The 16,247-nt window shown below is 48.3% G+C and overlaps 2 protein-coding genes across 16 annotated transcripts in view; both read left to right on the top strand.

Moving 5' to 3' along the window:
- Nucleotides 1-3,491, top strand: part of TCF3 (transcription factor 3) — a 97,989-nt gene extending 94,498 nt beyond the window's left edge. For 8 of the 15 annotated variants that reach the window (XM_035119250.3, XM_035119255.3, XM_035119252.3 and 5 more), the window contains exons 19-20: nucleotides 1,343-1,487; nucleotides 2,682-3,491. In XM_035119250.3, the coding sequence (XP_034975141.1) occupies nucleotides 1,343-1,485 (143 nt within the window). In that variant the 3' untranslated portion in view covers nucleotides 1,486-1,487; nucleotides 2,682-3,491. Of the gene's footprint in view, nucleotides 1-672; nucleotides 900-1,342; nucleotides 1,488-2,681 lie in introns of all 15 variants that reach the window. The other 7 variants (XM_060275300.2, XM_035119256.3, XM_088673087.1 and 4 more) reach the window with 2 other exon arrangements.
- Nucleotides 3,492-10,322: 6,831 nt separating this feature from the next.
- UQCR11 (ubiquinol-cytochrome c reductase, complex III subunit XI) lies at nucleotides 10,323-14,856 on the top strand. Its single transcript, XM_035119358.3, has 3 exons — nucleotides 10,323-10,409; nucleotides 12,643-12,788; nucleotides 14,692-14,856. The coding sequence occupies exons 1-2, from the start codon at nucleotides 10,360-10,362 to the stop codon at nucleotides 12,761-12,763; spliced, it is 171 nt and encodes a 56-aa protein (XP_034975249.1). The 5' UTR covers nucleotides 10,323-10,359; the 3' UTR covers nucleotides 12,764-12,788; nucleotides 14,692-14,856.
- Nucleotides 14,857-16,247: the final 1,391 nt, after the last annotated feature.

Consider the following 16,247-nt stretch of genomic DNA (forward strand, 5'->3'; position numbering starts at 1 on the left):
CCGGGGGCTAGGCTTAGAGAAACTGCTAAGCGACTTACCCAGATCTGGTGGGACTCTGGCTCCCATTGTGACCATTGGCCACGCTGGCTGGCTGGGGCTGATGGGAACTTGAGTCAAAAAGGCGGGGAGCCATCCCCGATTTTATTGTATTGCTTCTGGAATCGGCTGCCCCAAGAGGGACGGTCTCCCTTGGAAGGTGGCGGCCTCTCCTCCCTTCGAGGGTTCCGAGCGGAAGCTGGGTGCCCAACGGTCCCGGGTGCTTGAGCCGAAATCCCAGCATTGCTAGGGGGTTGGACTGGATGACCGCTGGGGAGGTCCCTTCTGTCTCTACGATTCCACGGTTCCAAGGTGTCAAAAGAGAGACGGTGCCTGTATCGTCCCAGAGGATAGGGGGACAACCTGGTTTATAAGTTTGATTTTGCCCGTGTTGCAAAATGGCACGCACGGCAGGGTGACCAGGCCTCTGAAGCGTTCGACAGCTCCTTGTCTCTGAGGTGGAACAAAAGGGCTCTCCTCCTCCTCCGTCAGTTGTGCCATGCCGCCTTGGCTCACCACTGACGTGGACTTTCCCCCGCGCTGCCCACCTTGGCACCGTCCCCCCTGCCCCCGCCCGCCCCGCGGAGTCCCTCCGTCGCTCCCCAGACTAACCCCCGTGGTGCTGTGTGAACCCAGCAGTACAGATGAGGCGCTCTCACTGGAAGACAAAGACCTGAGGGACCGAGAGAGGCGCATGGCCAATAATGCAAGGGAGAGGGTGCGCGTCCGGGACATTAACGAGGCCTTTAAAGAGCTGGGACGCATGTGCCAAATTCACTTAAAAACAGACAAAGCGCAGACCAAGCTCATCATCCTCCAGCAGGCGGTGCAAGTCATATTAGGCTTGGAGCAGCAAGTACGAGGTACGGCGCCGGGGGGCTCCCCACCCCGAGTTCTCGGCCCCCCGCTTTGCGCACATCTCCCACCTGTGCTCTCTCGCTCTCTCGCTCACTCACACGAGTGTCTCTGCCTCTCTCCCTTCCACCCTTTGCTCTGGGCTCGAGGTTTTGCGCCACTGCTCTTCTCTCCCCTCCCCCCCCCCCGCTCTCTGGTTCACGGTCCATGCAGAGATCCCCCATAACAGTGGGGTGTAGCGGAGCAGCAAGGTGGGGAGGGGGCCGACGCCTGGGTGCCAACCCTCTTGCGCTTTGTGCAATCCTTATATCCCTCTCTCCGTCTTGCCACTTTCCCTCGGATGCTCCTTGGTTTGGGTTGGGGTTGCAGGTGGCTCTTGCCAGACCCGAACGTCCAGAGTTCCTCCTCCTCCTCCTCCTCCCCACCGCTTCTCTCTCTTCTCTCGTCTCAGAACGTAACCTGAACCCAAAAGCAGCCTGCTTAAAGCGCCGCGAAGAGGAGAAAGTGTCTGGCGTTGTTGGAGACCCTCAAATGGCACTCTCGGCATCTCATCCGGGTCTAGGAGATGGACACAACCCCGTGGGGCATATGTAAAGGTACTCTCTCTCTCTCTCTCTCTCTCTCTCTCTCTCTCTCTCTCTCTGCACCTGTTCTGGGTCTTTACTTGGGAGCAGTGGGAAATCTTCAGGTTGGGAAGTTTCGTTTCTTCTGGAGTGGGCTTTGGTCAAACCTGGTACCAAATCATGTAAAAGAATTACTGTGGGCCACCTTTTTTTTTCAAAAGCTAAGCCCTGGACTCCCTACTTTTGAACATTTTGACATCTCTATGGTCCTTACCTGTGGTCCCTTGGTTCTCAAACTTAATCCGTTCCGGAAATTCCGTTCCAAACCAAAGCGTTCCAGAACCAGGGTTCGCTTTCCCATAGAAAGTAATGCAAAATGGATTTATCCGTTCCGGACTTTTAAGAACAACCCCTAAAACAGCAATTTAACACTAATTTTTACTATCTGACGAGACCATTGATCCATAAAACAAAAGCAGTATACAATGTACTGCAGTCACACAATCAATCCATCAGTAGCCGAACTAGGTTCTTGTTGTTTAGTCGTGTCCGACTCTTCGTGACCCCATGGACCATAGCACGCCAGGCACTCCTGTCTTCCACTGCCTTCCCTGGCGCAGTAGCATCCTCCTGGCACAAAATGCCCCGCCAGCAGAGCAAGGATAGGGCTAAGCCATGGGTAGGCAAACTTAAGGCGCGGGGGACAGATCCGGCCCAATCGCCTTCTCAATCTGGCCCGCGGACGGTCTGGGAATCAGCGTGTTTTTACATGAGTAGAATGTGTGCTTTTATTTAAAATGCATCTCTGGGTTATTTGCGGGGCATAAGAATTTGTTCATTATTATTTTTTCAAAAATATACTCCGGCCTCCCACAAGGTCGGAGGGACAGTGGACCAGCCCCCTGCTGAAAAGGTTTACTGACCCCTGGGCTAAGCCAGTGTTTCCCAACCAGTGTGCCTCCAGATGTTTTGGGACTACCACTCCCATCATCCCTAGCTAGCAAGACCAGTGGTCAGGAATGATGGGAGTTGTAGTCCCAAAACATCTGGAGGCACACTGGTTGGGAAACACTGGGCTAAGCGATTCAGAGCTGAGTCGGATGCAGCCTTGGATGGTGGAGTATGCGGGCGGCGCTTTTGAGATTTGTGTTTTTGCGCAACGAACCTCCGGGCTTTTGCGCTGTTTCTCTCTCACCCTTTCCCCCCCCCCTCTCTCTCCCTCCGCAGATGAATTCTTTTATTCGCCCTGCAAGCAGACATCTGTAGGAAGAAGGGAAGGCTCGATCTCTCACATATCCCCCCTCCTCCATTCCCCGACAACCGCCGCGTGTCCGCACCAGAAACTGTAGTCCTGTTTTAAATACCGATGTGCGGTCCTTTTTTGGGGAGGGGGGGGGAACAGGCGGAGAAAAGTTCAGCGTGCTAGAAGGAACTTTTCTCTCTCTCTCTTTCTTTCTCTCTCTCTCTCTCTCTAAAGGAAAGGAAAAGCAACAAGTTTTATCGAAACAAAACAAAAAAAATCAACAGCAAAGATTGCCTTAAGTCTATATTCTTGAACTTTCAGTGCATATCCTTCAGTTACCGAGTTTGGGGGGGGTTGTTTGCGGGGATGTGTAACATTACAAATGGCTTGTGTTCACATAAGGCCAGCAAAAAGAAAAAAGAAATTGTGCCTACGCATTTTGTTTTTCTTTTCTTTCTTCTTTCTTTTTTCTTTTTTTAAAAAAGAACATTAGTTACAATAATTTTTTTTAACGTAGAACAAACATAGTAATGCCTTTTGTGGAGGGGGGGGTTGTTTCGTTTTGGGTTGTTGTTTTTTTAGCTTCTTTTGCGTATATGTTTTGTAAGCAACGAAAAAAGACGTGTAAAAAAAAAAAAGAACGAAGAGATTTGTTTTCCCCCCCCCATCGACCTGCTTTCTCCCCCCCCCACCTCTATCTCTTTTCTCTGCTGCTGTTTCTATAGTTAATGTTGCATATTATTTTTTAAAAAATTAAGATCAACCAGAAATATTAAAAGTTTGTATTAAGAGGACTGGATGTTTGAAAACAAAACACACAAAAAGGAAACTAAATTCGAGGACGGAATGGGGGGGGGACACACGGACCGTGAGAGTGTTGTTGTTTTTCCGCTACGAAAATGTCACAAACGTGAATTGAAATAGGCGGGCTCATTTGGCTAGGAACTTCCACAGCGAAGGATGTACTCATATAATCTCTGTCGAATGTTGAAAGGGGACAGGGGGAGAGATGGCAAAGCGATCCGGAAAAGTTTCCTCCATCCCGCAGGGTTCTCAAAAAGTCTTACATTGTGCCCTTTGCTTCCATCTTAAACCCCACAAAAAAAAAGTCATCTGTGGTCCCCCTTTAATGGAACGCAAGGACACTACAGGCAACGTTAAGTCCTCTTCGCGGAAGACGTGGATCTCAAGACGACGGGAATCGGAGGACTTTGAAAGGCAGGATGGAGATGGAAGGACCAGCTCACGTTCCCACTTAATCTTCTTCATTTTTTTAAACAAGCACCTGAGCAAAACCGGCGTGGAACAAACAAAAGGAGGGAGGTTGGGAGCGATTTAAATATATATATTAAAAGAACTGCTGGAGGCAGAACGAAGAACAAATGAGCCGCATCGAGGAAAAGACGAGATGGCGAGATTTTGGGGTGGGGTGCGCGTGACGGAAGGGGTTCTAAGCCGGAGAGGCCACACGGAGGACTTCCTACCGAAGACGGACCCGCCTTGCATTTCGCAAGCTCGGGAGGAACTGCTGCCGGCCGGTGGGGCGGCCCCCTCGCCGGATACTTCTGACCCCCCGCCAGCTTGCGGACAGAAAGCAACTTTGCGCCCCTCCAGAGAAGGCCGTGCCTGGGCCGCTGTTTCTGGCAAGAGGAGATCGCCGCCGCGGTCTCGGATTTCGGGAGGGCGCGTCGACTTGTCCTGGTATCTCGTCCCGGCGTCGTCCTCCCAAGTTTGCCCTCTGGGGGTTGGGGGGGCAACAGGTCTTTGGAAACTCTCGCATGGGTCGCTGCAACCTTGGAATCGGAGGTTTCGAATATCCCGGAAAGTTGACTTTGGGCAAATTCTGCTCGAAACACACACACACACAACTCCGACAGCAGAGAAGCTGAGCGTGGCATCCCGGGGGGGGGAGGGGGCGCTTGCTAGGGTGGGAACAGGGGCCCCTTTTTGCAGCGTGGGTATCCCCCGTGCCACCCGCGGCTCGGCCCACGGTCCCCACTTTTCCACCCGTCGCCTGGCTTGATTCATCTCCCCTTGCAGATCTGATTTCTGGCCCTGTTCCCGCTGTTGGCAATTCTGCGCCAAACTGGAAGTTTTTTGGGGGGACGGGGGTGTTCTCTGGGGTCGGCCGAGGATGCGGAGTAGACAGGATAACATTTTGCATCTCCTCGTTCCCACCCCACCCTGACTAAATCTCTCTTTAAAGGAGAGTCGCAACAAATTCCTTGTCCAGTGCCAGTTCATACACCCCACCCCAGGGGAAAAAAACACTTTCCAGTCCACTGTCTCAAAATAAGTTCTCCTCCTCCTTCCTTTCAAAGTTGTATTTTATTTTAACAATTTTGGTTCTGTTTTTATTGTGTTTTCGTTCCGTTCAGGGAAAGGGTGGGGGGAGCTCGCCTTTTCGGTAGGGGCGTGTCTACACTACAAACTCTTAAACCAGTTTCAGACCGGTTTTAACTATCTAAAGGAATCCTGCCATTTTTGTGAGGGCGCTCGGAGTACCTCCCCCCCTGCGTCGCGCCCCCCTCCCCACTCCATGCAACCCCCAGACGCCCTCTGCATTTAGGTCGCTATGATAGCTTAAAAACGGGTTTGAAACTGTCTTTCTTTCTTTCTTTCTTTCTTTCTTTCTTTCTTTCTTTCTTTCTTTCTTTCTTTCTTTCTTTCTTTCTTTCTTAAAGTTTGTAATATAGATATGTCCCAAATGATCTTGGGATATTTATTTTTGTTGCGGGGTTAGGAAATGTAAGAAAGGGACAACCAGCAAAACAAAAAACAGGAGGGGGAAAAAAACCCCCTTTTTTTGTTGTGGGTGGGAGTGTCTTAGGAGAAACAGCACCATGGGAAAATGTTAACTTTTTGTTTAAAAAAAGTGGTTTCACGCTCTGCAGAGAACAAATTGTACCTTGATTCCCGTTAAGCTATATTTTTTTAGGTGGGGTGGGGGAGGCTGTTTATCCTTTTCAGCCTCTATTAGATTGTTTTCGGGGCTCTCTCTTTGTTGTTATTGGGGTTTTATATATATATATATATATTAAAAAAAGATAAAAATGGATCCTTGCTTTTTCATGGGGGGTGGGAGGGGTGAGTGGCCCCGATCCAGGTACAGTTAGCTATGACTTAAGTCTTCATGGGAAATGAAAGGACTCGACGAACCCCTCTCTCTTTTGCTTTCAGTGGACAAGGTGGGGGTTAAGTCATGCCTAGCTGGTATTTGGATTTGGGGAGGGGGCTATGGGGAGGTTTTTTTTTTCTTTTCTTTTCTCCTTTTGCTGCCTACATTGTAAAATCCAGCTGTACGTAAGTGGCTGAGAATCCTTGTTATTAAATCAGATACACATTATAGTTTTGAAAGATATATATATGGTATAAATATATATATAGGCCTAACCCCAGTTTAAGAAGAAGAAGTAGAAGGAGGAGGAAAATGGAAAGAAAAGAGTATTTGGTGGGTGGGGAGGGCACCACAGAATGGAGGGGAGGGGACCCACATTTTTGGACTGAATCACAAATTTCTGGGATCGGGCGGGTGGGGGTGGGGGAGCACGGGGGTTAAAATTGTGTTTCCGAGTGCCTCAAGATATGGATTGTGTTCATTTTTTAAAAAAATAATAATAATAATTTTATACAAGTGTCAAGAAAAAAAAACAGCTGGCTGGATTATTTGGAATTTTTAAATAATCCTTAACTTTTTTAAAAGTAGAATTTTGAGAACTGTCCTGTATATAACAGTAATGTAGCAATAAATTTGACATTTTATAACAATATTACCTTTTTTGTCCCTCTCCCCGTATCTGTCTCTCAGATGTTGTATACCTATCAATGAAAAAGTTGTAATAAAGGTTCTACCTTGTACTAAAATCGTTTTTTTTCCCTGGTTCTCTCTCTCTCACACACCCTTCATTCCTGACCTTGATGGGAACGTCGAGTTCTTGCTTTAATTTTTTTAGGTAGGAATAAAAGCCTGCCATCCTAGATTCCACTTATTGAACTCAATAGGAATTACTCCTGAGTAGATAATGGCGTGAGGTTGCACTGTTTTAGGGAGTTTTTATCTAGGGTTGCCATGCGTCTGGGATTTAACCGGCGAAAGCAGCCTGTTAAATCGGCAAAATGTCTTGGATTTTGAAGTTGTTTGCAGTAACTTTTGTTGGAGTTTAGGAAACTCAACAGCTTTGAGTTTCTTTAAAAATGAAAAAGAAAAGGCTTGTTTTGCCGATTTTCTGAAATTGCCCCCAGACGCTATTTTCACCGCTTTAGTCCAGGACATTCCTTGGCAGCCCAAGAAGAAGGATTTCCTTTTGTCCGTGAAGGAATCTCTATTTTAAAAGACTTTGGGGGGCTGCAGCCCTAACACCCATTTACCTGGGAGCAAGGCCTATTAAATACAGAAGGTCCCGGGATCAACTCATAGGCAACTCCTTTCCTGAAAGCTTGGAGAGCTGCTGCCGGTCAGTATAGACAATATTGAGATTGACCCAAGGGTTCCTGGCTGCTAACATCCCATTTGAAACCGGCAACTTGCTCTGGGATAAACTCTTTCCACCAGGAGTGCCAGCATGGCCCTGCGCCCCGGGGGCACTATGCATTGGGCATAGCGCTGGCGCCGCACCGAAATTTGTGGGTGCCTGGCTCCTTCATGCGGAATTTATTGGGTGCCCGGGGCCACGTGCAGTTGGCACGTTTGGTTGTCACCGTTGCTTGCCATACTCCGACCGGCTGAAATGAAAAGAGATTGCTTTGCCTCCGTCTTGTTGATTCCAACGGGTGGAACTTAAGATGGGTGCAGCCCTGTAAAAAGGGTCTGGAAACCAAGCCCGATGAGGAACGGTTGAAGGACCTGGAGATGTTTAGCCCGGAAAAGAGGAGACTGAGGAGAGATAGGAGAGCCATCTTCAAATCTCTCAAGGGCTGCCACACGGAAGATGGAGCAAGCTTGCTTTCTCCTTCTCCGGAGGGCAGGACTCGAACCTGTGGCTTCAAGTGACAAGGAAGGAGATTCCGACTAAACATAAGGAAGAACTTTCTGTTGGCAAGAGCTGTTTGACACCGCGATGGAAGGTGGCGGACTCTCCTCCCTTGGAGGTTTTGAAGCAGAGGTTGGATGGCCATTTGTCGTGGATGCTTTAGCTGGAATTCCTGCATCGCAGGGGGTTGGACTGGATGACCCCTGGGGTTACCTTTCCAATGATTCTATAATTCCCAGCTTCCATTAGCCAGCCAGCTCCATGGTCAGGGGTGATGGGAGCTGGGAGCAACATTTTGAGAGCCGCAGGTTCTTCTGCCTCTAGCTAAAAGGAAGGGCCTTGAAATCTGTCAAACGCAGGCAAGTTGCGGAATAAATTATTATTGATATGCAACAATGGCTGGGGTGGGGTTTAGGAAGCTGCCCTTGCTAGGAAGAATGGGATGCTGCCTTTACTAATATTTGCATAACACTTTTTAAACTTCTCGGTGGTGGCGCCCGCCCTGTGGAACACCCTCCCACCAGATGTCAAAGAGAAAAACATCTGCCAGACTTTTAGAAGGCATCTGAAGGCAGCCCTGTTTAGGGAAGCTTTTAATGTTTAACAGACCATAGTATTTTAATATTTTGTTGGGCGGGGTATAAATAAAATATTATTATTATTATTAAACTGAAGCACCAACCGGAAAGAAAGAAACATGCCGCTTAGAGGTCAGTTGCAAAGGCTAAATGCGCTTTAAAATGCATATTTTATTTTAATTAAAAGTGCTTTTAAATAAAGTCCTTGTCTAGGTGTTTGGTGCAATGTGCAGCTGTGAGGAGGGTAGCTAGCACCAATATATATTTAAATTAAATTAAACAGTGGCCCAGCTGCACAAGGCTAAGCACAACTGGTTAACAAGTTTATTTATCTGAAGAAGCGGTATCTGAAGAAGTGTGCATGCACACGAAAGCTCATACCAAAATAAAAACTTAGTTGGTCTTTAAGGTGCTACTGAAGGAAAGTTTATTTAGTGCGATTTAGAAATGTGGAGTTTTTGAAATGGCTGGTGGGATCCTGGCTGATCTCATTGTTTTGAAAACTCAAAAGCGTATTTGGAAATCATGTCTGGTGCATTGCTTTTTGCAGGCATTTTGTTAAGTCTTGCTGCCCTTAATAGTGCTTTAAGAAGTTTGAGGTTGTGGCCACAGTCCCTCTGAACATTATTGATATTAATCAGGCACTGCAGTAGGCAGCGCACTCCCCGCTCTCCTTGAAAACAAAACAACTTGCCAGGGGTCCTTCGACGAGGAGGGCAATGGAATGAGGCAGAAAGCTAGCGCCGCGCAGGCGCGTTAAAGCAAAGCGGGCCATGTTTGACCATAGATCTTTTTTCAAAATAGAGCCGCGCAACCACAGTCGTCTTGCGAGGTTGATTCTTTTTTTAAAAAAATTATACCGGTAGATACAGTATACAGTATATATATTTACGTGTGATCTCTCTCCCATTCAATAAAATGGGATTTCCTTCAGAATGGAGAGGGAGTCTTCTCTTCTCATGAGGTGGCCAAAGTATTGGAGCCTCAGCTTCACGATCTGTCCTTCCAGGGAGCACTCAGGGCTGATTTCCTTCAGAATGGATAGGTTTGATCTTCTTGCAGTCCATGGGACTCTCAAGAGTCTCCTCCAGCACCATAATTCAAAAGCATCAATTCTTTGGCGATCAGCCTTCTTTATGGTCCAGCTCTCACTTCCATACATCACTACTGGGAAAACCATAGCTTTAACTAGACGGACCTTTGTAGGCAAGGTGATGTCTCTGCTTTTTAAGATGCTGTCTAGGTTTGTCATTGCTTTTCTCCCAAGAAACAGGCGTCTTTTAATTTCGTGACTGCTGTCACCATCTGCAGTGATCATGGAACCATGTTCTATCATAATAATAATCACCATCATCTATGATAGAGCATCACGAACTTTATCATTGATTGATTCAGGTAGGTAGCCTTTTTGGTCTGCCGTAGTCATTATAAATAACAAGATGAAAGATTTTTTTAAAAAAAAATTATTAAAAGATGATCCAAAAAGAACTCCCTTAAGAGAATCAATACTTTTTGTCTTAAGCCAATCTTTAAAAGAATCTTTCCCGAATTCTTTTTAAAATAATTCCAGTAGCACCTTAAAGACCAACTAAGTATAAGCTTTCTAGGTATGAGCTTTCACGAAAGCTTTCATCTTATAATCCTTTTTTTAATCCTTCATCTTAGAATCATAGAGTTGGACGAGACCACAAGGGTCATCCAGTCCAACCCCCTGCCAAGCAGGAAATATCTGATATTATTATTATTATTAATGTACTACACTGCAGGGCTGTCGTCCAGCTCAACGTGCCTGGCTTTACGCAGCTATGGCCGCTAGATGGCGCTGGATTCAGGTCTATGGACAACGTTCCCAGGGAGGAAGGATGGGGCGTTATCCCGAAGCGCGCGCGGAAAGCGATCTCGCAATCCTGCGGCGCGTTTGCGACGCTTGCTGGAGGTCTATAGGTACGAGGAGCTGCCCAGGCGGGCGTCGCGGCTCTGCGCACGCGCGCACGTGAGAGCGGGGCGGAAGGCACGCACGCACGAAGGAAGGAAGTGAGCGCACGTCGGAGGGGGAAGGCGCCGTTTGCGCACGCGCGAGGGAGAGGTGACCTTCCAGGCGGAAAGCCGCAAGGATGCTGAGCAAGCTCATGGGCCCCCGTTACGGGCAGCTCCTGCGCAACTGGTGAGTGAGTGCTCGGGAGTGGGGGTGGGGGAAGGGGCGGGGGCTCCCTGTGGCCCCGCCCCGCCCTGCTCCAAAGGGTGGGGGGTTCAGCCACCCCACCCCCCAAAATTAAACCCCTCTTAAATTGGAGGAAGTAGAAGACACGTGGGCTGGCTTGCTGGGAAATCCAGGGCCAGATTGTTAGAAGAATGTTAAGGTCTTAGGGATGTCTTTAGATATGTCATAAATGTTCATAAACGTACAAGGCAAACACGTACATAAATATATAAACCAATGACTGAAAATAGTACAGAAAATGTCCTGAAACCGTTTTGCTCCTCCCAAATTGACCTCCCAAGTCCAGCCCCCTGCAATGCCTGTTTAGCCTGAAGAAGAGAAGGTTAAGGGGTGATATGATAGCCATGTTCAAATATATAAAAGGATGTCATATGGAGGAGGGAGAAAGGTTGTTTTCTGCTGCTCCAGAGAAGCGGACACGGAGCAATGGATTCAAACTTCAAGAAAGAAGATTCCACCTAAACATTAGGAAGAACTTCCTGACAGTAAGAGCTGTTTGGCAGTGGAATTTGCTGCCAAGAAGTGTGGTGGAGTCTCCTTCTTTGGAGGTCTTTAAGCAGAGGCTTGACAGGCATATGTCAAGAATGCTTTGATGGTGTTTCCTGCTCAGCAGGGGGTTGGACTGGATGGCCCTTGTGGTCTCTTCCAACTCTAGGATTAATGCAAGGATCAAAAACGCTTGTGCCCTTATTCCCATATGGGGTACACAAGAGCCTTTATAGAGTCCTTTGTAGGTTCTCCATTGGTAGGAGAAATAACAGAGGCCAAGCAGAGAATATTGAGAAGCAAAGCAACTAGTAAGCCTGATCTTTATTGAACTGTTGCAACAGGGTGCTCCCCTCACACGCAGGAGAAAGGAGGAGGACCCACAACAAAGGTGTACCTGCCCTTATATAGACATTTTGAAATTCCCTGCCCTGGAGCTCAAGACCACCTCTCCATACATCATACATGCATCACAGAAACTGCGGTTTACAACAGAAATTTGAATGTTGTTTATCTCCTGTCTGGCAGGTTACCTGTTAATGGTCACTTGATTGCATTACCTGGGGAGCCTGGCCAGTGTTTTTGTAATGATAAGTACTTACTTCCTGAGCCAGGTCACAGGCTCACACCCTATTCATACACAGACATACCCTTAAGACAGGGGTTTGTGAACGAAAAGACAATGGGGAGGCCTTTTCCATTTCCCTTCGACCTTGCAGAGAAATATTTGAGGTCAATTTGGGAGGGACACATTGGTTTCAGGACTTTTTCTGTGGGGTTTCAGACATGTGTTTTATATATTTATGTACGTGTTTGCTTGGTACATTTATGAACATTTATTACATATCTAAGAGCTTAAAACTCTTATAGCACAGTTAACCTGCGGAACTCACAGCCACAGGAAGCAATCGTGGCCAGCAGATGGTGGGTGGCTTTGGAAGACAGTTCCTTAGAGGTCCCCTTCCTTCTCCCCAAAGCAGGATGTGGGGGGGGGAGCCATCTTCAAATATCTCACGGAATGGAAGAGGGTAGCAAGGAAGGTGGGACTCGAACCCGTGACTTCTCTGTGACGAGGAAGGAAATTCCGACTCAAATGCCGGGAAGAGCTACCTGACAGTCAGAGCCGTCCGGCCGTGGGATGGAAGGTGGCAACGCAGTATCCCTGAAGGAGAGTTTCCACCCCGGACACCGGGGTCCACCTCCCGAGGGCCTTCTGGTGGTTCCCTCCCTGCGAGAAGGGAGGTTACAGGAAACCAGGCAGAGGGCCTTCTTGGTGGTGGCGCCCACCTTGTGGAAAGCCCTCCCATCAGATGTCAAGGAGATAAATAACTTTGCAACCTTTAGAAGACCGCTGAAGGCAGCCCTGTATAGGAATATTTATAATATCTGATCTTTTAGTGTATTTTTAATCTTTTGTTGGAAGCCGCCCAGAGTGGCTGGGGAAACCCAGCCAGATGGGTAGGGTATAAATAAATTACTACTACTACTACTACTACTACTACTCTCCTTCCTTGGAGGCTTTTTAAGCAGAGGTTGGGTGGCCATCTATGTCAGGTATGCTTTGGCTGAGATTGCTGGAGGGGGTTGGACTGGATGACCCTTGGGGGTCCCTTCCTATGGTTCTGAAAGCTCAATGCGAACATGCCCAGAGGTATGCTAGCACCGCTTCTGTTCTCTCTCCTTCCCGCAGGGTGCCTACGATGACCATGTGGGGCACCGTGGGAGCTGTGGGGCTGGTATGGGCCACGGACTGGAGGCTGTTCCTCGACTACGTACCTTGGATCAACGGCAAGTTTAAGAAAGATGACTGAGCGGCAAGCCCTTCCCTGCAAGGAGGTGGGTCCTCTTTGGGTAATAAATGTGGGCCTTTTGCGGCTGCTCCCTTCGGGAGGCGGCTCTCGTTCTTTGGCATCGGTTCTGGGGTAAACCACGACTTTCCAAGGCAATGATTCCATCCCCCACCTGAACCACAAATAATAATAATAATAATAATAATAATAATAATAATAATAATAATATAATTTATTATTTATACCCTGCCCATCTGGCTGTGTCTCCCCAGCCACTCTGGGCTGCTCCCAACAGAATATTAAAAACATGATAAAACATCAAACATTAAAAACTTCCCTAAACAGGGCTGCCTTCAGACGTCTTCTAAAAGTCAGATAGTTGTTTATTTCCTTGACATCTGATGGGAGGGAGGGCACCACAACTGAGAAGGTCCTCTGCCTGCTTCCCTGTAACCTCGCTTCTCGCAGGGAGGGAACCGCCAGAATGCCCTCGGGAGATGGACCCCGGTGTCCGGGGTGGAGACGCTCCTTCAGGTATACTGAGCCAAGGCTTTTTAGGGATTTAAAGGTCAGCGGGGTTGTGCACTGCCGGGAACGACTCCCCTTCTGTGTAGGCACGGAGCCCAAGCGAGGCCCTTTGCAAGCTGCGAGGCAGAGAGCGAGGGGAGTCTGTGTCTTGTGCTTCTCTTGAGAAACAAATGATCACGTTGGCGGGAAGGGGAAAACGGATAGCTCCGTCGGTTGGAGCGTGGGTGCTGATAATGCCAAGGTTGCAGGTTTGATCCCCGTATGGGACAGATGCATCATCCTGCATTTGTCAGGGGGTTGGGGTAGATCATGGGTAGGCAAACTTAAGGCCCAGGGGCTGGATCCGGCCCAGTCACCTTCTAAATCCCGCCCACGGACAGTCCGGGAATCAGCGTGTTTTTACATGAGTAGAATGTGTCCTTTGATTTCAAATGCACCTCTGGGTTCTTTGTGGGGCATAGGAACTCGTTCATATATATATATTTCAAAATATAGTCCGGCCCCCCACAAGGTCTGAGGGACATTGGACTGGCCCCCTGCTGGAAAAGTTTGCTGACCCCTGGGGTGGATGTTCCTCGGGGTCCCTTCCAACCCTACGATTCTGTGAAATAGCTCTGCGCAATGGGTGCTTCGAGCCGTTTCCCCAAATTTGACTGAAAATGCAACTCGTTGCAAAAAGCTGAAACTCTGCAAATTTTGGTAATGAAACTGATTCTAAGTGCGACACACTGTGGAAAGTGTTAAAAATTCAGATATATGCTAGGTGCCAAACGGCTCCTTAGACCAAGGTTGCAGCTGCCAAAACAGAACGCCTAGTTGCTATTTAGGGGCAAGATGGCTCTACAGTCTTGTTTTTCAAATGATGGTCTGGCTGTGATTGATTCTCAGTTAAATATCAGGCTAGTTCAGAGAATAACCTTGAGTTGGGTTAAGAGCTTGGAGAACTTGGAAGAAGGAAAGTCCCCCGATCCAGGGACAGTCCGCATATCTATTGGCCTCTTCCGACCTTTTTCTGAATGCCAACACGGATCATTCATAACGTAGGGATGTTCTTCCCAACGGTGAGCAGGGGGGGAAGCGGAGACAAGCGACAACAATGCGCTATAACGCTGTTCTCTGCTCCTGAGCAGGCTGCACGGAAAAAGCATTCTGGTTCCAGAAACTCATTCCGATGGTGCAGATGAAATATAACGGATGGAATCCTACAGGGTGGGGTCTTAGTGTGTGACAACAGCCCAGAGCCAAGGATCCCCAGATGGCTGACGTGTCAGGCGCCCGATAGCCAGGTGCAAAATGCTAATTTCGAACACTGGCTGCGGGAATCTGCTTCAGCTATCCTCATTGTCTGAGCGATTCCTGCAAAGCACCAAAGCTTTTTGTGGCATCCTTTTTAATTGTTCTCCTTTTCCCTCCCTTTGCAGCGCAACCTGTTGGGTCTCGGAGAGACTTCCTTTCCCCTTTGCCTGCTGGCACTTCGAACTGTGAACCCCTGAAACTGCCCGGAACCTTCCTTTTCCTCTCGTCGAACGGGCAGATGCTGCGCCGATAATTTCAAAATGAATAAAGCCTCTTTTAGCGCACGGGGACGTGCTGGTCTTATAGACGTTTTGCTTCCCTGCGGAGACGCGCTCCCCCTGCAGAGTCAATGTCGCACAAATCACGGCGCAAAATCTCACACGTTGGCGGATGTTGGAGCCTTTTTTTGCACACAGGCCTGTGGTTGGAAACACCACTTTGCGGTTGCGTGTTTTACATTGCCGACTGGGATGCACAGGAGGGAGAGACAGCCTTCTTCCTCCCGTCAGAATTTCAGCAATTTAGCTCCCATCTCCCCTTTACATTTGAAGCTGAATCATTGAGGCTTTTGCCCCCCAAAACTCCTGGGAACTGTAGTTTGCAGAGGGCTGTTAGGAGACTCCCGTTCCCCTCGCAGAGCTGCAGTTATATTCCAGAAATCGTAGTTCTTGGGAGGGGGGTGGATAAAGGTCTTCTAACAATGCACAGGCTGCAGTTCCAAGGATTCTTTTTGCGGTAAGCCATGTCTGTCTATGATGCTGCCTTAAATTCTGGATTCACTCATATATAAGCCAGGCGCCAAATGACTCTCTAAACCAGGGTTGCGGTCACCAAAACGGAAGGCCTAGTTGCCATTTTGAGGCAAGACGACTGCTCTAAAGCATGGGTAGGCAAACTAAGGCCCAGGGGCTGGATCCGGCCCAATTGCTTTCTCAATCCGGCCCGCGTACAGTCCAGGAATCAGCGTGTTTTTAACATGAGTAGAATGTGTCCTTTTATTTAAAATGCATCTCTGGGTTATTTGTGGGGCATAGGAATTCCTTCATTTTTTCCCCTTCAAAATATAGTCCAGCCCCCCCCCCCCCAAGGTCTGAGGGACAGTAGACCGGCCCCCTGCTGAAAAAGTTTGCTGGCCCCTGCTCTAAAGCCTTATTTCCCACCCAACTTTCTGCTTCCTGAAATTCGTCCCGATAAAATACCACGGGTAGAATCCTATAGGGTGTGTTGTGAGTGTGTGTGGAAACAGCCTGGATCCAAGGATCCACCAGGCAGGCCAGCTCCGTCACAAGGGGACCGAGAGCTGGGTGCGAAATGCACATGGCAGATTTCGAACCCAGAATTTTTTGGGTTTGGGTTGAATTTGAACCCTGGCGAGCCCAGAGAATCCTAGTGCGGCATTCGATCTGTCCCGCAGGAGGATAGCAGGTGGCCATCTTTTCTTGCTTTGAATCCCATTTTTAAGAAGAAGCCGTTAATCCAGATACAGGTAGGTAGCTGTGTTGGTCTGCTGTAGTCAAAACAAAATAAAAAAAATTCCTTCCAGTAGCACCTTAGAGGCCAGCTAAGTTTGTCATTGGCATGAGCTTTTGTGTGCATGCAGACTTATCTGAAGAAGTGTGCATGCACACGAAAGCTCACGCCAATGGCAAACTTAGTTGGTCTCTAAGGTGTTACTGGAAGG

The sequence above is a fragment of the Zootoca vivipara genome, chromosome 6, assembly GCF_965207765.1.
Source record: "Zootoca vivipara chromosome 6, rZooViv2.hap1.1, whole genome shotgun sequence".
NCBI lineage: Eukaryota > Metazoa > Chordata > Lepidosauria > Squamata > Lacertidae > Zootoca > Zootoca vivipara.

Coding starts and splice junctions, on each gene's coding strand:
- UQCR11 (XM_035119358.3), top strand. CDS start 10,360: ATGCTGAGCAAGCTCATGGGCCCCCGTTACGGGCAGCTCCTGCGCAAC. Junction 10,410..12,642: donor GGGCAGCTCCTGCGCAACTG/GTGAGTGAGTGC, acceptor TCCTTCCCGCAG/GGTGCCTACGATGACCATGT.